The 22,869-nt window shown below is 39.6% G+C and overlaps 1 protein-coding gene across 2 annotated transcripts in view; it reads right to left on the reverse strand.

Annotated features, from left to right (window-relative positions):
- The window catches only part of TYRO3 (TYRO3 protein tyrosine kinase), a 72,467-nt gene that overhangs the window by 17,558 nt on the left and 32,040 nt on the right, over positions 1-22,869 (reverse strand). The window contains exons 6-13 of one of the 2 annotated variants that reach the window (XM_039323891.1): positions 13,924-14,039; positions 7,932-8,109; positions 6,992-7,134; positions 6,379-6,523; positions 4,467-4,596; positions 3,541-3,638; positions 2,295-2,390; positions 1,149-1,229 (exon numbers count right to left, since the gene is read on the reverse strand). In XM_039323891.1, the coding sequence (XP_039179825.1) occupies positions 1,149-1,229; positions 2,295-2,390; positions 3,541-3,638; positions 4,467-4,596; positions 6,379-6,523; positions 6,992-7,134; positions 7,932-8,109; positions 13,924-14,039 (987 nt within the window). Of the gene's footprint in view, positions 1-1,148; positions 1,230-2,294; positions 2,391-3,540; positions 3,639-4,466; positions 4,597-6,378; positions 6,524-6,991; positions 7,135-7,931; positions 8,113-13,923; positions 14,040-22,869 lie in introns of both variants that reach the window. The other variant, XM_039323890.1, reaches the window with a different exon arrangement.

Consider the following 22,869-nt stretch of genomic DNA (forward strand, 5'->3'; position numbering starts at 1 on the left):
AAGTAGTAAAACAGGTGAAATGAATAAAAGTTCAAGACAGGCACACTGCAGTCTGTTTAGTTCATAGAACTGGCCATTAAATATAAGTCAAATAGATTAACAAATAGATTGGATATGAACAGTGTTACTAGTTATATTTTACCAGTGCTAATGGGCAGGTTGTGGATCACATTTGTCAAACATTTAAGTTATGAAAAAAAGGAATATAAATGAAACCATAAAGTACAGCATCATTACACTATACTGAGGGGGGCATATGGGAATTAAAATCCCAATATATCTAGAGCAGGGGTGTCAAACTCAATTTCATCGAGGGCCGCATCAGCATGCGGTTGCCCTTGGGGGACCGGGTGGGTGTGGCCAGGGTGAGTGTGGCCTACTGGATGGGCGTGGATGGAGTGGGTGTGGCCTACTGGGTGGGCATGGGCAGCTCTTCATTGTTGCATCAAGGGTGCCTGTGGGGGTCTGGGCAGGACAGATCTGAGGGTCTCTAGCAGAAGGGGGTGGGACCGGGGCAAGCACCAAGGCATGGTTCATTTCTTCATTCCTCATAAAGAGTGACACCTCCCCAGCATGCACCCATGGGGTGGGGCCAATGTGGCAAGGGCTGGTTCTTCGCTGTTTCTGAACGGCCTTGTGGAGCTAAGACTGAATGCATTTCAGCATAGATGGCCACCACAAAATTGTACATTGGCTCCCGGCCGGCCTGGGCCAGGGCCAAGGCAGCGGGAGTCGTTCCCTCACTGTTTCCAGGATGGCTTTGCGGGCCACATGAAACCACTTTGCGGGCCATACGCAGCCCCCGGGCCTTGTGTTTGACGTGTCTGATCTAGAGGATGTCTGTTGGTTTTGATGTCTGTTGGTTTTGATGCTATACTTTTGGTTATGCTTATATCTCTACTTTTTATGCTTATATTGTTCACTGCCCAGAACTGTGCTGGTGAGAAGGGTGGCCATATACATTGAAATAAGCAAATATGCATTCAAGGAATTTGTGTCAATTATAGGCAATATGAAGAAAAGGGAAAATGAGAAGGAAGGTTAAGCACAGCCAACTATTGTTTGGTGAGAATACACAAACTCAGAAAATGGAAGGTTCATGGTGACAAAATGGCATGGAGACAGTTCAAAAAATTTAGAGTACTCACCTTTTAGCATTTTCACTGCAACTTTCTGGAGAGAGCCATCAGGCATTTTCAACTGACCCTCCCTGACAGAGCCAAATTCCCCTAATAAATTATAAAAAAAGTAAAGTAAAGGAGGGTGGTAATTGGAAAAGCTCACTGTAGTTAAAGTTTGTTTTAGGATTAAGAGTAGAATGTTTAGTTAAAAGTTATAAAGATGTAAACTACTAAGTTAGAGTTTCTTCCAGTTTCTTCCATGGTAACATTCTCTGAGAAGGAATATAAAAACTATCATGTACTGAAAGACTACAGATTTTTTTTTTCTCCAAAGGAATACAGAAAAACAGGAATTGGTAATAAATAGCCAACTTATGCTAGAATCAATAGGACATAAAATTGTTTAACTGTATTGTACCGTATATCTAGATCAGTGGTTCTCAACCTGTGGGTCGGGACCCCATTTGGGGTCGAACGACCATTTCACGGGGGTCGCCAAACAAGGCTGTCCGCCATTTTTCCCCCTTTTCTTTGGCCACACCCCTGGCACCCGGTGATGTATAAGTGGTTGGGGGTAACCACAACATGGGGAACTGTATTATGGGGTCGTGGCATTAGAAAGGTTGAGAACCGCTGATCTAGATATTAAAGAGATGCTATGTAAAATGGAGTTTTGATAGGGTGCTAGTAACAAGCTACAGCAATAATCTTCCTAAACCTCTTTTAATGCTCCAAAAATATTTCTGCTGCCATAACCCTTGTACTTTCTACTTCCCTATTCGTTTTGTTTCTATTCATTTCCTGCAGCTTTCACACATTTTGTAAATGCATTCTCCCGTCCCACTTTCATGCTATTCTTCATTTTTTCCAAGTCTCTCATATTCTTTGATATGGTAAGTTCCTTGTGCCCTCAGAAATGCATTTAATAACCACAATTTACAAGCATAGAGTACTTGCATTTTTTAGCCCTATATAAGTCAATCTATCAGCCTCGATTCTCTTCTAAAAGCACCTATGGAATGATAAGTATTGCCGATCTAAAACTCCAGTTCCTAGCTACAATCAGTTGAAACTACTGCCATTTAGGATGACTAAGTCCTTAGAAATCAGATATTTATAAACGACTATATAGGATTGGGCTTAAACAAAGTAAGGCTTTGGATGACCACTTACCCTTGCCTAGCATTCTTCCCAGAGTAAACTGTTGCTCCTGAATTAGGACATCTTTCAGTTTGATCTTCAGTTCATCACTGATTCCTATACTGTCCACTGGATAAACAGAAGAGAACAAAGGCAACTTAATCAGGATTCAGTCTAGCTTTAATCACTGTCTTGATTGATATTCTTTTGATCCAAGGTATAGTTAATGTTATATAATTTAGAATAATTTCCCCTCAGCTTGGGCATTGAGATGTGTTAAATTACAAGCTCCCATTATATTTGGCTAGCACAAACTTTGATTCCATGACTGGAAAACATAGGAATTAAGGTTAGATGCACTGAAGGGTAGCAGGTTGAGGAACATTAAGTGTGTGTGAAAAACGAACAAGCTTGTTTTGGAAATACAGTAAATTCACTCTTAGTCTCTAGGACATAATTCCTTTCTTTAGTCTTATAACATATATAAAGCAACAAAGATACAATAAAGTTGCTTTTTTTCAGTGCTATAAAATTTCAGAGTTTCATATTATTGAACTACTTTCCTTGAATGATAAAAAATAGAGGAGTTTAAAATCCAGCCATTCCCATCCTGGTCATCTCCACTTAATGACTGGCAATTCTGGGAATTACAGTCTGGAGAATACAAGTGGGAAAAGACTGCTTTAAGCAATATCTATGAATCAACCTCAAAGATAGCAATTTATGCTTCAGTCTGAAGATGGCAAGCCATCACTTTTACGATATAATCAAGTTCCAAACAATAGCACAATAGTTGAACTCTGATTTGAAATATAGTACAAAAGTGTATCACTACTTCAAACTTCAGAGTTTGATCATTTCCCTCCCCTACCCCCCCACCCCCAGTTTATGTGAGAACAAGGGCCTCTGTTGTCAGCTGGATTTATATCCTAATGAATGTGCATAAGATATTTATTTTACTCATAAATAATCTGAGTCAGGATTTGGCTAAAAAGAAACAGAATGAAAATAAGGCCTAGATGGCATGGAAATCCAGCTTTGTAGGAACTCCCCCCCTGCAGAAGTCAAAGGAACATGGGTACCAATTTTGCATAAGGCATAGTCTTATTTAGTCTTTCAATTTGGGAAATGAATAGGATATTACATATATCATCATCGTCGTCGTCATCATCATCACAGTACTATTAGGAAATGGTTTAATGGAGGAAGAGAACAGCACTTTAGCTAAGAGAATGGAAATACACTTGCTGAGAGAAAGAGTCACATATATTTTACCTACATGTCACTTCAATAAGTTCTGGGACTTCTCGGTTGAATGATCGCACTGCTCTGAAATGGACTACAGGATCACCTCCAACCATGCTGCCAAAGGCTTGACTAAATGGGGGGGGGGAGGGAGGGAAGCAAAGAACATCTCATGAAATGTGCAAAGTACTACCAAACCTAAGTTGACATGTATTTACTACAGACAACAGCTAAGAATCTTTTTATCTTGGTAACTATTTTTTTTTTCTGAGGCAGTGCAAAATATCAGAAGACCCAGGAAAACTCTTCCATACTTCCGAAGGGTTAGGGTTAGGGTAAAATTAGGGTAAAAATTAAGATAAAATTGGAGAACTCATGGCTGGCTCAGGAATTCTGGAAGTCCAAAGTCATAAAAGGGTCATAGTTCAGATGGCACTGGTACTTTAGTTAGTTTAGTTCCCCATCCTTGCTCTAGTGGCTATGCCACTCTTTCGTTATGGTTCTTTCTTTCCCTACCATCTTAGTGGCAGTGTGTTATATAATCAGTGGCAAAGGGAAGTCTTCAAGCCAATTCTACAAGTTGTTTAACTGGAGGGCAATTTGTTGACCCAATCAGTCTTTCCATTCCACAAACCAGATATTTTAAGGTTGCAATTCTCAATCAGGAGGATAAAGACCATCATATTTTCCATACCCGTGTGTGTGTGTTGTGTGTGTGTTGTGTGTGTGAAAGAGAGAAAGGGAGGAGGGACGGGGGGGGGAGAGAGAGAGAGACAGAGAGACAGAGAGACACAGAGAGAATACAAAACATCAAGTGAAAATGAAATGCTTTACATGATCAAAGGCTATGCCAGCTAGGAATTCCCACTGACATATCAGGGGCCAACATTTTGAGGACCTCTGCGCAAAGGGATGCTGAAATTACAATGGAGATGATAAACAGCAAAATAAGTCTTTTACCCAAATCGCGTTTCTTTTCTTCTTTTCCGTAGAAGGATTAGGGCTAAGGCAACTGCTGTAACCAGCGCAGTCAGAATTCCTAAAACCACAGGAACCCAGGATGTTCCATAAAGAGGCTGCCTTTGCCCCCCTGTTTAGAAAATAAAATCCTTGTGAAAAAAAAAGCTAAATATGTTCACCATATAGACATTTTTCTCCATGAAAACGCTTTAGCTCTAGAAGGAGGTCCACTAGTCATATTCTAAATAACTCTAAAACGATATAGCAACACAGCCAAAGCGGCTGTTCTGCAAGGTTTGATGTGGCACATCTCCATCTGGTCAGTTTCAGGGCTGCCATCATTAGAACAGAAGAGCCAAAACTGTCAGATACTTTGATCGGAGAATCCTTATAAACCATTCGGGGGGGGGGGACTCAAATACAGAAAATATTATTTCTATTAATCTAGGCCATATCACGCTCACAGATTTTTTTCATTTTTTTTAAATAATACATTAACATCAAACAAATGGTAAGGGAGCCATTTGTATGGTATTGATATTTTCCTTCAGATGCCAAACTTTCCTTTACACAGAAAATTTGTAATAGTCCCAGCCAGTCCCTGCTTCTGCTAGATCAGTGGTTCTTAACCTGGGCGATATTGCCCCTCAGGGGGCAATTTCATTTTTCAGGGGGCGATAGAACAAAAAGGAGTGACGCGGGGGCGAAGGAACGAAAAGGGGGCAATATGGGGGCGATGTAGCAAGACGTTTTGGGGACACTTTGGAGACTTTTTCGTACAGTGAATTGCTGTATATCTGTCGTACAAAAGCATCAGATCGCTCACTATTAGTGGATTGAATTGTGTTTCCAAATGTTCCTCCAGCTAGCTTCAGTACAGAACGCCGTACATATGTGAATATGCATCGCTTATCTTCATGCGCGTTGCGCAGCAGCATCTACCCATACAGTGGCATGCCACTGGCCAGAATGGGCAGTGATGCAGGAAGGAACGTTTCTTTCGAAACATTGCATGCTGAATGGCTGTCCCCTGTGACGTCAGCTGTAATGTTGACATCACAGTTTGAGTTTTCAGCTTCATTTTCAAATTTTTGTTGTGCTCTGTAAAAGATTTTGTGTGTCTCTTTGTATTGTACTTTTTTAGCGTGCACTCCAGTTTGATATTATATTTTCTTTGTGTCTTTTTAATCCTTTTTACAGTGTGCGTGACTATATATACTTTCCTCAAATCTTAATTTAGTTTCAGAGTTTTCGTCTTGAAATTCTTAGTTCCTGCATTGCGGTTTGTTCTTATGCCCTTTTTATATTTCTTTTTGCGTCTTAAATTTCACTTGTAATTCAATCATTAAATGTTACTGTTTTTCTTTTCGGGCATTTCACTTTCTTGCAATTGTATTTTGTTTTCAATGGTCATTACATTTAAGTGTCTTGAATAAATAAGATAATAATGAAATACATGTATCACGAAGTTTGGCAATAAAGTGCCGGGTGGCAGCAAAATTTTTCACACAATTGAGATCTGTGGAAAAAGACTGGAAATAAACTATTTGCATCGATATATCCTGATGACAATTTTAAAGAAAACAAAAAAAGTGTTTGCATAAATTGAAGAATTATTTTCTATGTTGTGATTGAGAGGTTATATTGGAGGAGGGGGGCGATGACAACTTCCTCATTGGCTCAAGGGGGTGATTTGTTCAAAAAGGTTAACAACCACTGTGCTAGATTATTTGAAGCTATTTAGTTTTTATCTGTAAGAACATAATACAAACGCAGCTGGGAATATTGGAAAGAGCACAGCCAGAGAAATAGTACAATAGTACCAGCTCTCTCACTGTTCCTCATCTGATGCACCATATTAACAACAGCCCATTTTCCTCAAACACAAACGCTTCCTGCATTTGCCACTTACCTATTAAATCTTGAGATGTAAGCAATAAAGGCTCACTCCAAGGTCCACAACCAGCTGAACTGAGTATACAGACCTTGATCATAAGGTCTTTTAAGGGATTCCACATAGAAAGGTTAGCTCTTGCTTCCTTCACAATCATTTCCCCCTATAAACAAAAAACCATAAATGGTGCATCGTCATTCAAGTGACACTTATTCATTATTACCTCTGAATCAGAAAATCAGTTTCTTCTGTTCCAAGTTATCCAACAATCCTGGAATTATGGTTCGTTGCAGTCTATTATTATTATTGTTGTTGTTGTTAGCTGTGGTGGCGCCGTGGAGGAACTCATTGCCACAAGATGCAGTGAAATCTATTAGCAGCATTTTCAATTTATATGAAGGTAAGAACATTTATCACTGGTAATAAGGATCAATGGGTTATTTAAACTTCTGTGTTTGGGCATTTACGCATATTGGACAGTCATTACTATATTTTCCTGCTTGACCACTAGCTAGCTAAAGGATGATGGGAATTGAAGAGCAATCCATCTGCAAGCTATAAGATTAGAAAAGGTTCTCTTAAATAGACTTTGTCCTGCTCCACCAACAGCATATGCTTCTCGGTTTATTACCTGAGTTATGTTATCTTGGCTCCATTCCAACCTGTATTCTAAGGCATTCTCCCCAAACATTTCTGGAGCTACTGCTTCCCATTCCAAAATCAGACAAGAGTCTCTTTGGATAATGTGTACATTTTGTGGAGTACAATTTGGAGCTGTAAGGGAAAGAAAATCACAATGTATATGTTGTGTTGTTTAAAAGTACGCTACTGAATGGTAAGCCTCAAAGTACAGAAGAGCTTTAGGAAAACCAGATATCCTATAGGCTATTAATAATCATTTATTAAATTCGTAGTTAAGTTCTACACCAGTGATTCTCAACCTGTGGGTCGGGACCCCATTTGGGGTCGAACGACCATTTCACGGGGGTCGCCAAACAACGCAGTCTGCCATTTTTTCCCCCTTTTCCTTAGCTGTGCTACTCCCTTGAATAGAGTCTAATTCTATTGGCTTTCAAAAGCCAATAGGAATTGTCCAGGCTGTCTCTGCCCTGCTGAGCCCGCCAAAGTCCCATTCTGCAAACGGTGCTGCACCAGTTGAATAGTCCTCGACTTACGACCGGCTGAGTAGTCCTCGACTTACGACCGGTTGGGGGTCGCGGCATTAAAAAGGTTGAGAACCACTGTTCTACACAGTCTTCTAAAAGGTTTCCCACCTTTTCAACAAGCTCTAAACATTGAAACATCCATTTTATCCAGATACTTGGAAGAACTAGTAACATTTCCAGAGTTTCCAATTAACTGTACAATAGAAAGCAACAACCATAAAGGGAGATGACTGACTGCTTGAAGCAGCACTGAGTTTTGCATGTCGCTTGCAATCTTCGTTTAACCAGACATGCAATACGGTTGTTCAATTAATCAAAAAAGTTGCTGATATCCAAATGTTTTCTGATTCAACAGGGAAGAATATCTTTTAAGAGTTCCATGCACTCTAGCCCTCTAAGACTTACCTAATCCCAAGGTCTGAAAATAGACCCAATCTGAAAAAGGAGAGCTGCCCATCTCATTAGAGCACTGGATTCGAACACTGTAATTGGTGGCGTGCTTTAAACCTGGTAAAGCCCTTGTAAAGGGAGGGACAGAGAAAACTTCGGTGACCACCTCATCCTCTTCTTGCAGCTCAGCTACCTGCTGAAAAACGGATAAAACAAAAACGTGAACAGATTCATGGATTTCACATAAAACGTGTCACTGAAGAAAGTCATAAATCCTTAGGAGAGTTGCACTAAATAAATGATGTATTTGAGACTAGAGTATTTTGAAAGTTACTGCCAAAGTCTAATGGGTCTTGATGAACAAACAAATGTATTCCGTAAATACAACCTGAACCATGTCCTCCTCCCCATCTTAGAGCTCAGTAAAACTGCGACTAACTTCATTAATGGAAAAATGAGAAATCTCATATGTCTACAATAGTTGTGAGATCTCACAGGTGAGGATTCTTGGAATTGCAGCCACCTATGGAGATCAATAAGAGGAGGAAAGCTGCTACATGAAAATAAACATTGCATCTAGGTTTTTTTTTTTATCTCTCTGGGCTTTGTACTTTGATTTCTTTTTTTATTGATTCCCTTTTTTCACGGCATGCTTCTCTCTTAGTTTCAAAGAGAAACCTGTTCAGTTATCCAAACAATTATTGTTTAAAAAACACATTTATTTCACATTAGACATGCACACATATCTTTTATTCCAGCATCAACTCCAATGAAACAGACTCTGCAGTCTGTATACCTCTGTACTGTATGCATTATGGTTAGAGATAACAGTATGAGTGAGCCTGCTTTTCATAATGGTGTCTTTACAAGAATGCGTTCAGCTCTTTTCTCCAGCCCTAGAAAAATAACAAACCTTCCTTTCCTGCAAGCACCAGGGACTGCTAGTAGTAGAAAGATGGCTCAGAAGGCAGTAATGTTTACAAATAAATGCATATTTGCATTTCTCTGCTGTGGTAGCTCTTGTCTCCAGTTGATCTTTTTATACCAGATCATGGTTGCCTCACTAAACTCTGCAGATCAGAGAATGAAATGCTTCTTTGTTTTTCCCAGCATGGGACAGAGATGGATGTAAAGGGGGATGGGGATGGGGATGGAATCCACTGTCTAAGAAGTTTGCAATTTGCTCCTCTCTCCCAGCTTCACCCGTGGGGGAAAAAAAGGTTGTGGGGTGGAGCCTGGAACTTAGAGAGATTATCACTGTGTGCAGTGACAGATGGACGTGCACATTAGGAAGAATAGGCTGTACCTAGTACAAGCAGGCAGCATTCGAATGTGCAAGAGGAAATTCATTCTGATCTGTCAAGTGTCCCAAGAAAGCAGCAATAAACACGATGCAGGGAGGGCTGCATGCAGGGAGTAGAGGGTAGTGCCATTAGCTCAAAGGGCCTTTTGGTTTCTTGAAAGTCATAGATAAGAGGGCATTCTGCATCTCTAATGAAACAGAATAAAAGAGACAAATTACAGCCTCTACCTGGTTGTTCATGCTTTCAAAGTTACAGTTTTCTTTGTCCCTCAGGATTAAGTATAAGCTGCGGCCAAAAGCACCTAGAAAAATTGTGTTTAGTCCATGGCTCCATCACAGGACTGAGTTGAATCTAAAAAGCCCAAGGCTTTAAAAATAACCATTCTCTTTTTCTTTCTTTCTTCCCCAGTTCTATTTCTGTAACATCACTCAAACACCTTGTTCTATCAGTTTGATTAGCCCTAATCATAGTTGTGTCCATGCAGTCACCACAAATCAATGTCTCAAGGGAGACATTTTTATCTTAATCATGCTCAACTATTGGAAGAAGGCTTTTTTTTAAATTTAAGAATACTGATTGCTATAACAACCCCCTGGAGAAGTCCAAGGTAGCTAAATTAATCTATAGAGATAAGTTTGGTCATTTAGAATAAGGGGTCTTGAATTCTCAGCTGAAATTCTCATCTCTCCTTACAAATGCCCAGACTGAAGAACTAAACCCATAACAAATTTGCAGTCCTGAACTCATCTGTGGAGGCTGACTCATGGCTTTCCTCAGCAAGAAGTATAAAGCATACCATTTACTTCAATATATATATCTATAGTATTTGCTTCAAGGATTGCAAAACTCCAGCCCAGTCATTTGGCTCAAAATCACAAGTAAACAGCTTCGTGCCAGACCAGACCATTTATAAAACAAAACACAGGTGAAATTATCCTTCCTGCTTCTAGCCCATTGTACCCCCATGAAAATTCCTGATTTTTTTTATAATGGCTTTATTAGCTCTTCAACAAAAAATCTACTTAGCTGATTTTTCTGTGTCATTAGTCCTTTCCCATCATCTCAGTTGCTATTGAAAAAAGCCTTGCATTGGCACTAATAGTTTTTTTTTACTACTTGTGTTACGCTAAAGGAAGAAATAAAAATAACAGCTAAAAATGTTAAGTTCAAAATTAATCATAGTACTAATAAAGAAAGGCTTGAATATTTTCTTGGGGGAAAAAGACTGCTTCTAGTGTGTGGATAGCTGAGCTGCTGCTGGAAGGGAAGAGTTAATTTTTTCTTCCTCTTGGACTGCAATTGGTCTTCCAAAACTGTATTGTCAAAGAGGCTTGAAAAGCACTTTCTGCTGAGGACTATAGGAAGCTTTTCCAAACCTAGCTCTTTGCGATCAGCATCTTTAGCAGTAGTGTCTACCATAAGCCATGATATCATGGGTGTGTAAGCTCATCATGTAAATTATGTACTTGCATCCCAATATCTGACACAAGTACATAAGTTGCAGGGATTGGTGGCCAACAGATCTAAATATATACCATATATACCTATATCAGCTATCATCAGACATTACCATTTATCAATCCTTTCTTCATTCTATGGTAAAACATTTTGGGGCAATTTTCAAGTATTCAAGAATTAAACAGCAGAAATCTTCAATGCCTAAATAAGCTGTAGGAACTAACAAATAAAATTTAATTGCCCAGTTTAAAAATCCAGGAAGAGTTCCATTTATCATGCCAACTCAACTAGTTTAAGAGAAAGTCACTGGGAATAAGTGAGCTTTACGAGATTTCTCAGGCCTGAAAGGAAGGGATTTCACCCAACAGAAGACAGCTGAAAGGGATTTTCCCCTTGCATTTGTTTCAGAGTTAGGCAGCTCAGCACAGGGCTTTCAGACAAACCTTGTAAGTCTAAATGTAGATGAAAAATCCTTTGGGGAACTTGGCCTCAAACCATTTCAGTTTTACAGCATAACCAGTACTTTGAACCAAAATGAGAGTTCAATGGCAACCAGAGCAGCTAGTGAAAGTACCAGTGACATCTGAACCCATTGTCACTTGGGTGACCAATGTGATGAAACAATAGAGTACTTACACCCTAGTAAGGCAAGTGAAGAGTTAAGTGAGAACTTCCTATAAGAGGACAGAAAGATAACAAACTGGAGAGGTGCCTTTGCACCCACACACACAACTGGCAGTAGACATTTGGTAGTTGTAATTAATAGTGCTGGCAAACCACGTGAAAAAAGAAATTAATTCTGACCATAAATGTGAAGTTCTGAACCTTTCAATAGAATAGAATAGAACAGAATAGAATAGAATAGAATAGAATAGAGAATAGAATAGAATAAACTTTATTGTCACTTTAAATGTACACTAATCAGCATACATTAAAGTGAAATTTCATTACATTCAGCTCTCAAAGAGTAACCACCTCCAATATATAAACATAACAAAAGAGTATGCATATAACCATATACCACACATATATAACACAGAGGAATAACACAGTCTAGTTCAGATGTATATATATATATACATGGCGAGAAAAAAGAATCCTGCAAATTTACAAGATGGACGGCATAAGGAACAAAGCTGTTGTAGAATCTAGTAGTCCTGCTAGAAATACTTCGAAACCTCCTCTCAGAGGGAGCTACAAAAACAGACTGTGAAGTGGGTGTGCAGGGTCTCTAACAATGCTTTGAGCTCTAAGCACATAGCATTTATAAGCAGTTCCCGAATAATGGGAAGCGAGATTCCTACAGTATAATCTTCTCAGCTGTCCTTACCACTCTCTGTATGGAACTTCTATCTGAAGCACTGCTACCACCAAACCAAGCAGTGATGCAGTTTGTTAAAATGCTTTCAATTGTGCCTCTGTAAAAAGTTGCCAGGACGGAAGGAGAAAGATGTGCTCTCCTCATCCGATGCAGGAAATGCAGACACTGGTTTTCACGAAAACCAGCAGAAACATATAATCTATTCAGACAATGTACTCTTGTTAAATAAAATGTTGAACGATCCACTGACAGTAAACAAAGAGACTGGCTATAATACTCCTCCCTGCCTACCACAAGAAGAACTAGAGAGGGGACAACCTCAATATATAAGGTCTAAATTTATAATTTTGGAGTAGTGATTTTGAATTTATGCCCCACAAAACTTTGCAGAATATAGGCAACTTCTGACCAAATAAATCTAGCAACTTTCTCATCAACAGAAAATTCCAAAACATCTTCAAAAATAAACCCAGGTAAAGTAAATTACAGTAGTCCAACCTAAATGTTAAGTCCATGCATAGATCTTCTCTAGACAGGACCACAGCTGGCACAACAGATCGGTCTCAGAAAAAATAACTGCTATCACCAAGGTTATCTCAACATTAAAAACGTAGGAGAACTTCTACACTGTATATTTGAATTTTAGAAGAAATCTCTGATAACAACTGCAAATGTCTATTTCACATGGTCTTCTTTCCTACAGACAGTATCTCCATGGTATAAATAAAATCTCAGCTTCTTCATTTCAGAATGAGTATGAAAGGCATTCGTAGGTGTTGCTTTGGTCAACCCCAATTTTGGCTTTGGCTTGCCCACTGCTGGAATGCAGCCATGGAATGAATGCACATCTTATGAGTATATGTATGCCTCAAAGTGAAAAAGATCTCCACCCTTGTTTTGCATGCTGCTGTTTCTTATTCTGGGGCCACACCTTCAGGATTTTGGCCTCTAGTATTTCTGCTTCAGGCACACCTGCAACTCAGTTTTGACAACAGTATATTGGAGAACTGTGTGAACTGGTTCAATCTGAGAAGTAATTACCACAATCAATTGCTCCAATACACGATCAGGTTGCAAAGCTTATTATTGCCTATTGTTCAGTGATTCCTGTTGGGACTGGCCTCAGAGTATTTGATGCTTGAGACATAGCAGGAGCAGGCACATGTCCCTCAGCCTTTCCGCAATATTCCCAACAACAATTGTACTTGAAGCAGAAAATCCCTCATGTTCTCTGTCTTCATCTGAAACTCAACATGAAATGGTTCGTTCATGATTTTTATATTTCTTCCTGGAGCTCCACAACAATATAGCTTCAGAAATGCTTTATAATGTTTCCTATGGAGTTATGGGCCAAATGTTTTCTCACTGGCAAGAACTCTTACATCCAGGAATGTTCTTATTCCTCCCCTTTCCTGCAGTAAAGATTAGTTTTAAAGATATACCAATTCCAATTTGGGTCAGGGTCACCTCTTCCAAGAAAGAGCTTCAAGTCATCTGTCTATCTGACTCTCTGTCTGTTCATCCGTCGCCTGTCTGTCCATCCAACTCTCTCTCTCTCTCATCTATCTATTTTAGATTTTTTTTAATGCCACCTTTATTATTTTTATAAATAATTCAAGGTGGAGAACATACCTAATACTCTTTCCTCCTCCTATTTTCCCCGCAATAACTTTATTCTGATCCTTAGCATTTTATCAAAGGACTGGACACAGAGTTAGAGGTCTGCTTGAAAGCTGATTAGCTTTTTTACTAGTCTGCTGCTTGTGATAAAGTCAAGCAAATAACATTAGATTAAGTAATGGGGACTTTATGAAGCTCCATTGTTTAGAACAGTGGAAACTCAAACTGGAAAACAAGTTCTGTCATGTAAAACTAAGTTTTGGTAGTTTAGTTTGGAGAGGACATATATGTAATTGTTTCCTACCTGTACTGTACAAGAATGTAGGGGGGAAAGGCCATCGAATCCTGGTTGCCAAATGACACTGGCATTGTTGCTGGTGATCTTAGTGACTGTCACATTGAGAGGTGGAAAAGGGATCGCTGAAACAGAAGGAAGATTTTTAACATATGCAAAACTGAGCAATTATTTACATAGAAATGTGCAAGGGCTACAGTCTGGGAGTTTGGACAACAATCCCTGAGAGGTGCTAATTGAGCTATGAATGAACAGAGGTAGCCTGCTCATGACATTATAAATCCCGATTAACACTGAATATCTTTTTTCCGGGTTGATGGTTAAACAGAGAAAATAATGAACATTTGTTGCTTTCAAAAACATTCTGTTGTGGAATCTGAGAGTCAAGTGATAGTAGTCTGACATTTCTTAAACCTTTCGAATAACATGGTTGTTTTTTTCCGGCACAGTACTAGCCCTATGTCATACTTACATGTATTTCCTATAATACACACACACACACACACACACACACACATACACACACTTTCTTCCATTCCGTTGTTTCCAACTCTTGGAGTGTCACTAGTATGTAGACAAGTCCCTGCAGTTTTCTTGGCAAATCCTTGGCTGGCTTGCCATTGCTTTCTTCCTAGGGGTGAAAAAACTGAGTGGCTCAAAGTCACCCAGGTGGCTTTATGCCTAAGGTGGGCCTAGCACTCACATCTTTCAGTTCCTAATCTGATGATTTAACCACTACAGCAAACTGACTCTCATTATTTATATATTGGAATGCATTTAAACACTGGAAAAGAACAGGATTAAAAAAAAATCTACAGAAATTCAGAAAAGTTTGTTCAGTTCTTATAAAAATGTTCCATGAAAAATGTGACATTTTTAATCTTTATTAATGAACAAGCAATCCTACGTCATTCACAATGCAGTCATTTACATTCATTCTGTTGAGATAATAGAGATAATCATCCCTTATAAAAACTTCTATCTCATTCCGAAGTTTATGAGGCTTGCAAAAATTTTGAGCATGTAATGAGATTTATCTGAGTGATACATCACTAGTATCAGAACAATATCACTTTCCCTTAGTCTCAGCAAACACAAAAGGGGATGCAATTGTTGCTGAAGTCATTGGAGTCACTAATGGTGCAGGCAAGCAACTCTCATTTAGCTAGAAATCCTTAGTTCCCTAATTATGAGTCACAGTTGTTTGGGAAGTTCAATTACTGTAATTCCAATATTTTCAAGGTTATATAAAAAAAACTGGCACCAACTAAATCTTCCATGTGCATGTATCAATACTATTGTTTGGAAGCAACTTCGATCTTTTCCATATTTTCCTGCCCAAATTTCTATATTCTCCAAATTAGGTTGTGTAATACCCTCTCCACTTCCCTGATCAAGTGAGAAGATCTTTTGACATAGCACCCAATAATAAAAATTGATTTACTAAAGAGATTTGTTTTTGTGCTTATTTTATAGCCTTTTTCAAAAACAAGTTATTTTTTATTGTTTACTATTCTATTATTATTGATTACAGCTTTAAAATACAGCTTTGATTTCTCAGTTTGTAATCCATTTCCCTTCTGATTTAGTTTTTGTTGTTTTATATGTAATATTGAGCAGTTTTGGCAACTGCCCAGAGAACTTACATAAGTTGGTGATTAGGAAAACAAATCACATTAATGGGTAAAAAGTCTACACCCAACCCTTGGCACTACTTCAGAATTTCCACAGCCTTCCTGAACCAACTTTATTCATGCGTTATATATGCATATGGCATTCAGCATCTCCCCGATGTCATGTGCTTTTAATTACACTATTAGTCAATATCTGAAAACTTCAGAAGAGAAACCACTGTTCAGGAACCGTTTCTCTGACACATCTGCAAATAATGCACAGAGGAGACTAGCTCAGGGGCAAGACACACAGAGTAGAACCTATCATTCTTTGCCCTTATTTTACTCATTTCTGCTGTATATAAATATGACATGCCTTACAAAAATCAATGTCCTCTACATACTAGTGACACTACACACTGAATATTGCAGATACTATTTCCAGAGGCTAGCTACGGATCTTATGAATACAAAAGCCAACAACACAGAACCAAACAGAAGTCGGGAACTTCAGGAATGATCCATCCCTCCAGGACCCTTTTGATTTAGATCATCCTGTTCAATAGAGTAAAAACTGCTACACCTCCTTGCTAATTACATTGCAAATGATGCTAGGAAAGAACATGTTTTCACAATTCAGTCTTGCTTGAAAAAGTTCCAGACATGCTCTTTCCATAAGTGTTCTGAGACTAATATTTCTTTTTTTATTTGTACTTTATTGCTGTTGCCATTGTGACATTCATTGGCAATATTTCATTGAAAGTATATAGGAAGACAGGATAAATTTGAAATGAGATGAAGTCACAATTTGGATGAGTCTTATAATAAAACACATGGTTGAAAGGAATATGAGAAAGTACAAGGAACTGTCAATGAACAGGAAAAGAAAGGGGGAACGCATAGGAGCAGTTGCCTAATCATGACACTTTTTTTTTTTTGTAAACACTAAAAATAAAAAGATTTTGATGACACTGCTGGCTTGAGAAAACCATTTCCAATTTCTTCCTTGGTTTGTTGTCTTTTTAAATATAAATTCAAGCTGGCTGCCTCTCATTTATCTTGTTCTGGCCCATTTTCCCCTAGTTTACTCTCAAGCTCCTCGCTCTCCATATGTTCTCTCAGATACACCGCTTCACTGCTCCCGTCATCTCCTGTTCCCACTCATGGCTCAATGGTTCCATTCATGTTGCCACTGATTCTTGAAACCAACTCCCACTCCTTGCTTGGCAAAGGCTTCCTCTTACCTTTAGATCATGCCTAGTAATTTGCTTGCCATTAGTTTCTAGAGCAGAAACTCCTCATACGCTGTTTACTTGCAGTGCTTTCGAATATCTTACCTCAAAGTTCTAAATATATCTGAGAATCCAGTCCAAGCTAGAAACCTAAATCTAGCTTCTCATCTCACCAAAGCTTCAAACCTTAGAAGCATGAATTACTAATTGTTGGTTGCCATTAATAAGAAGGGACTCGGTTCCAATCCTTGCTGGGCAGTCTGTTGCCTCAAAACAAAGACAGTGCAGTTTTCTGTCCAAGAGCGGAAGAGTTAAAGAATTAAATAACATCCCCCGAATCAGACCCGTTTCAAGAAATTTGGAATTCTTTCCCACAGTTATAGTGGGTCAAATCAATTAGAAAGTGGCATCTCTAGATGAAATCAAGATTTTTTTTTCTTCACTGGGATTTGTTGGAATCTAATGAACTGGTTTGAACATAACACAGACTGTATAACACATGCATCCCCAAGGACACTTCAAAATTGCAGTACCGAAATTCAGTGATGGTTGAGCAAGATCCACAGGATTGTCTGGGATGCTACACATCCTCTTGACCTTCTCTCTCTCTCTCTCTCTCTCTCTCTCTATATATATATATATATATATATATATGTGTGTGTGTGTGTGTGTGTGTGTGTGTGTGTGTGTGTGTGTAGGTCTTTGGTTCTTCGGGTTTTCTCCCGCGTAAAATTGGAAGTGTCTTGGCGACGTTTCGACGAAGTCCCATTCGTCATCTTCAGGCTGGTGTTTTCAGCTTCGTGTCGCCAAGACACTTCCAATTTTATGCGGGAGAGAAACCCGAACAACCAAGACCTACATACAAACACCCACGAAAACCTCAGATATATATATATATATATATATATATATATATATATATATATATATATATATATATATATATAGGTTATCTTATGTCGTTTCATCAAATTCAGCAGTAAAATTATTGATTTTCAGCAGCAGTTTTAGAGATTTGGAATCATACTACCTCTGTGAGGAAAAATGCTCTCTTTCTCACTGTGATGCCCACCTATCTCCAGAGCTGAGCAGGAAATTGCTCATTTCTTTGAGGCCCATCTTCTCAGCTTATGCCATTATTTCACTATAAGACTTTTAATACCTGGCCAGGTTGAGAAGCTGAATTCCAGCTTTTGACCTAGAAGACAATGCCCATCCCAATATAACAGTAAGCCTGTTCAGGTCAGCACTGGCTTACAGCACCAAACATCCCTCCTTCCAAATCGTTCTATAAATGTAAAGCTTTGCACAGGCAGAAGGTGGCCCAGGGGGAATCATATACCCTTCGGTTGGCACAGCATTAAGCAGTAATGGGTTGGTTCACAGATAATTCTAAACCGAGAAAACCTAAACAAATTACTGAGCTATGGGTGAACTTCAGTATTTTCTTTCTTAGTGTCACTCTACACCTCCCTTTTCAACCCATCAGTTCTGTATTTGATTTCCAACTTGGCCTTAACAAAAAGTGTAACATATCAGCAATAATGCAAGATGGAAAATCACTACAAGTAGTCCTCACTTAACAACCTCAATTGAACTAGGAATTTTGGTCACAAATCATTGTAGTTGCTAAGCAGGTCACCACCTGTCTTGAGTATATTTTATGACTATATTTACGATGGTCAAAAAGCGAGTCATTGCAGTAGTTAAATGAACCATGTGGTTGTTAAGCAAATCCATTCTCCCAAATAGGTGGTTTTTGTCAATTTCTGGCAAAAAAATGGCAGAAACCAGAAAGAAGTTGCAAATCGTAGTCACATAACCCCAGGACACTGTAAATGCAAGCCAGGTGCCAAGTGCAGGACATGTGACACACACACCCAGGAAGGTGTATGGGTGTGTTGCAGTGAGGAAGAGTTATAAGTAATTTTTGGGAGGCCTGCTGGAATTTCGAACATTCTTTAGGCCAGGGGTCCTCAACCTTGGCAACTTTAAGACTTGTGGACTTCACTCCCAGAATTCCTCAGTCCCCAGAATTCCTCAGCCAGCTTTGCTGGCTGAAGAATCCTGAGACTTGAAATCCACAAGTCTTAAAGTTGCCAAGGTTGAGGACTCCTGCTTTAGGAGACTTGTATAAGAGCTACCTGTTTAAGAGTTGGGTGATTGATGGCAATGACTACTAGAAATGCTTTTCGTGAAGATATTTCACATATATCAACCCCACTTGATCTGAAACAGCGTTTCTCAACGTTTGTGTGATGGTGACCCCCGTCACACGGACGCGACACGCATGCGCGGGGCTGCCCCCATGCGCGGCGCGTGTGCGCGGTGCCGCCCCCATGCGCGGTGCACATGTGCGTCGGCGCCCCCTGAGGGGGGAAAATGGCGGATCGCGTTGTTTGGCAACCCCCGTAAAATGGTCGTTCGACCCCAAATGGGGTCGCGACCCATAGGTTGAGAACTGCTGATCTGAAAGAACCTGACTAGACTGGCCCACAATAAATGATAGTACCTCTTTCTACCAACAGATGTCCTCATTTAGCAATCATAACTGGGAGAACAACTCAGTCATTAAACAAAGTCGTGACTGTACTTAAGATCTTATTTCAGCTTTGTTTTGCTTTATAGACCTGGAAGGTCATAAATCTGGGTGTTAGTTTCAAAGTTACTTTTTCACCATCGTTGGAACTGGGAATGGTCATGACCAGTTGCTAAGCAAGGGCTATCTGTATTCCATACTTTATATTTGGCAACATTTATTCCAGCTACAAATTTAGAAAAGATAAGATAACCTTTATTGTCATTTTTTTACTGTGGGCACAACGGCATACATCAAAAATGAAATTTAGTTGCCCACTTGCAAAGTGAAACACATACATGACACACACCTAAACATACTATGAACAACATATGTATAGACCCATACCCCTACATATACATAGCAAATAAATATTAAATACTGTCCATCTTGGATATATAACGGAAAGAGGAAGCTTGAGAGTTCACAAGGTTAATGCTGTATGGAATGAAACTCTGGCTGAGTCTGGATGTTCTGCTACAGATACCACAAAGCCTCTTCCCAGAAGGTAACAAGGAAAACAGGTCGTGAAGAGGATGTGTAGTGTACCAGATAATCTTACGGACCCTGTTCAAGCAATGCTTCTGTGCTATGTCCTGGATGGGAGGGAGGGAACTGCCAATGATCTTTTCGGCCATTCTCACCACTTTCTGCACTGCCTTCCTGTCTGAAGCAGTGATGCTTCCAAACCAGACTGTGATGCTGTATGACAGGATGCTCTCGATCGTCCCCCTGTAGAAAGTGGTCAGGACAGGGGAAGGAAGATGTGCTTTTCTCATGTGACGCAGAAAATGCAGGTGTTGCTATGCCCGCTTCACCAGTTTCTCACTGTTGAGCGACCAAATCAGCCTACTCATTAGCTGCACACCCAGGAATTTGATGCTAGTAACCATCTTCACAGGTGACTCATTAATGCACAGAGAAGTGTGGCTGTGCCTGCCTTTTCTGAAATCAACAATGATCTCTTTGTTTTTCCAGTTATCAGTAACTGCTTCCTTAAATATGCCCCAATCTGTGCACTCAAAGCAGTCTTGTAAAAACAATGTAATATCTATGGTACCTCCAGCTTCCTGTCTGTCTGTCTGTCTGTCTGTCTGTCTGTCTGTCTGTCTGTCTATCTATCTATCTATCTATCTATCTATCTATCTATCTATCTATCTATCTATCTATCTATCTATCTGAAGGTGATGCACTATAAATCAAAATGCCAGCTTTCAGCATCACCCATATAAAAATAGTGGATGACTGCATAAAAGACTGCTTTGTGACCGGCTTCTCCCACAACAGTCATTTCATGATTAAGCAAGGTTACAATGGTCATTTTGTCGAGTAGCCAGAACATGCTCTCTAGATTCTAAATGTGTTCACCAATTTAAAATGGTTGTGTATTCTTGTAAAAAAAATACTGAAGCAATCATATTCCTTGACATATTCCTTCACTGGACATTACATTCCCCATCATGGATCAAGGTCTGTACAAGATAGCTATGGTTTTCAAACATGATCCTTTGGAAAAGAATCCACTCTTTTGGCTTCTGGTTTGAGTCATGGCTGATTGAAATCCACAAATGAGTAGAGATGAAACCCGCTGTGAAGAATGAAAGACCAGTGATAGACCAGTTCTTCAAATCTCTCTGGAAAAGGGGAGATCAGGAGATCGCCCAGGAGTTTATTGAATGGCAACTCCTCATATGGAGACCAAAAAACAATGATCTAATAAAGGAGAATATTTGTAGCTCAGGGTTGATATGAGGGGTCCTTGGTGCTCTCTTAGCTTAATTTCTTGCAGACATTTCATTACCCAAACTAGGTAACATGATGTTACCTAGTTTGGAAAATAAAATATCTGCTAGAAAACAACCAAGCTCAGAGAGCACCAAAGACCCCTCAAACAATGATCTCCCACAGGTTTATGTGCTTTGTGCCAAGGAAGACAACATCTTAGCTCCCAGTGGTGGCAGAGCCTTTAAGGACACTAAGGCAGTTACTCATTTTTAAATCATATTTGGAAATGTTAACCACTATAAGGAAATTAGAGGCCTTCAAAATGGTGAGTTTAATGTGATACCTGGTGAGTTTTATCATTTTCTTTGGATTTAAGAAATCTGAAACAGTCATAAGGATTTAAAGTAAAATAAAATTGGCAAAAAGCCAAAAAGAGGTTTTGATTTTAAAAAGTTTTAAACTGTTAGGGAGACTAGAGATATTTGCATTATTGGTTATTTTATCTGTAAGATTTGAAAAACAAGTGTATTATTAAATAATATACTTGTGGGAAATGACTAAAACAGAACTAAACCCATATTGGGAATTGAAGTTTGATGAAGGTTGCCAATGAACACTAGATGGAACTAAAGAATTAGGCAGAAAAGAGTTAAAATGGGTAAACTGTAAAAGGCTTAGACTCAACCCTGACAAGACCGAGTGGCTCTGGGTCTTGCCCCCCAAGGGTCATTCTGATGGTCCATCATTAGTCCTGGGGGGGGGGGTAAATTTACCTCCCTCAGTGCAGGCTTGGGTGTCCTCCTGGACTCACAGCTAAATTTGGAACAACATCTATCGGCTGTGGCCAGGGGGACCTTTGCCCAGGTTCGCCTGGTGCACCAGTTACGGCCTTATTTGGACCGGGAGGCTCTACTCATGGTTACTCATGCCCTTGTCACCTCAAGACTGGATTACTGTAATGTGCTCTACATGGGGCTACCCTTGAAGAGCGTTCGGAGGCTGCAGTTGGTTCAGAATGCAGCCGTGAGAGCGATTGTGGGTGCACCAAGGTACACTCACGTGTCACCTATCCTCCGTGAGCTGCACTGGCTTCCTGTGGGTCTCCGGATGCAATTCAAGGTGTTGGTTATCACCTTTAAAGCCCTTCATGGCATAGGGCCAGGTTACTTACAGGACCGCATACTGGCGCACAGTTCCCAGAGACTGGTGAGGTCCCATAGATTGGGCCTCCTTCAGGTCCCGTCGGCCAGACAATGTCGGCTGGCGGGCCCTCGGGGAAGGGCCTTTTCTGTGGTGGCTCCGACGTGGTGGAATCAACTTCCCCCTGAGATTCGAACTACTCCCACCTTGCCGGCCTTCAAGAAAGCCATTAAAACTCTCCTGTTCCGGCAGGCCTGGGGTTGATGTCCCCGGGGGGGCCGGGATACAATTGGGACATGCTGTATGAATGCACTCATTTTTATTGTTATATTTATTGTTTTAATTTTGTACGCCGCCCTGAATCCCTAGGGATTGGGCGGCATATAAATTTTATAAATAAATTTTATAAATAAATAAATAAATAAGCAGGCTAGATCTTTTTTCTTATTTTAAAGAGTTTTTTAAAAAACATAGATTGAAATATTAATAATTGATCCCAGGAGAAACATATATTTCAATGATAAACTTTTGAAAGATGATGAGAAAAACCTTTTTAAAAACTTGCATAGGCAATATAAAGTTTGAAAACATGGAAGACAAAAAAATTGAGATGGCCAATATGAGAATACAAAAGACAAATCAGGATCTGGACATGGGGCAGATGCAA

The sequence above is a fragment of the Crotalus tigris genome, unplaced genomic scaffold (assembly GCF_016545835.1).
Source record: "Crotalus tigris isolate CLP2741 ecotype Arizona unplaced genomic scaffold, ASM1654583v1 scf7180000024286.1529876, whole genome shotgun sequence".
Lineage (NCBI taxonomy): Eukaryota > Metazoa > Chordata > Lepidosauria > Squamata > Viperidae > Crotalus > Crotalus tigris.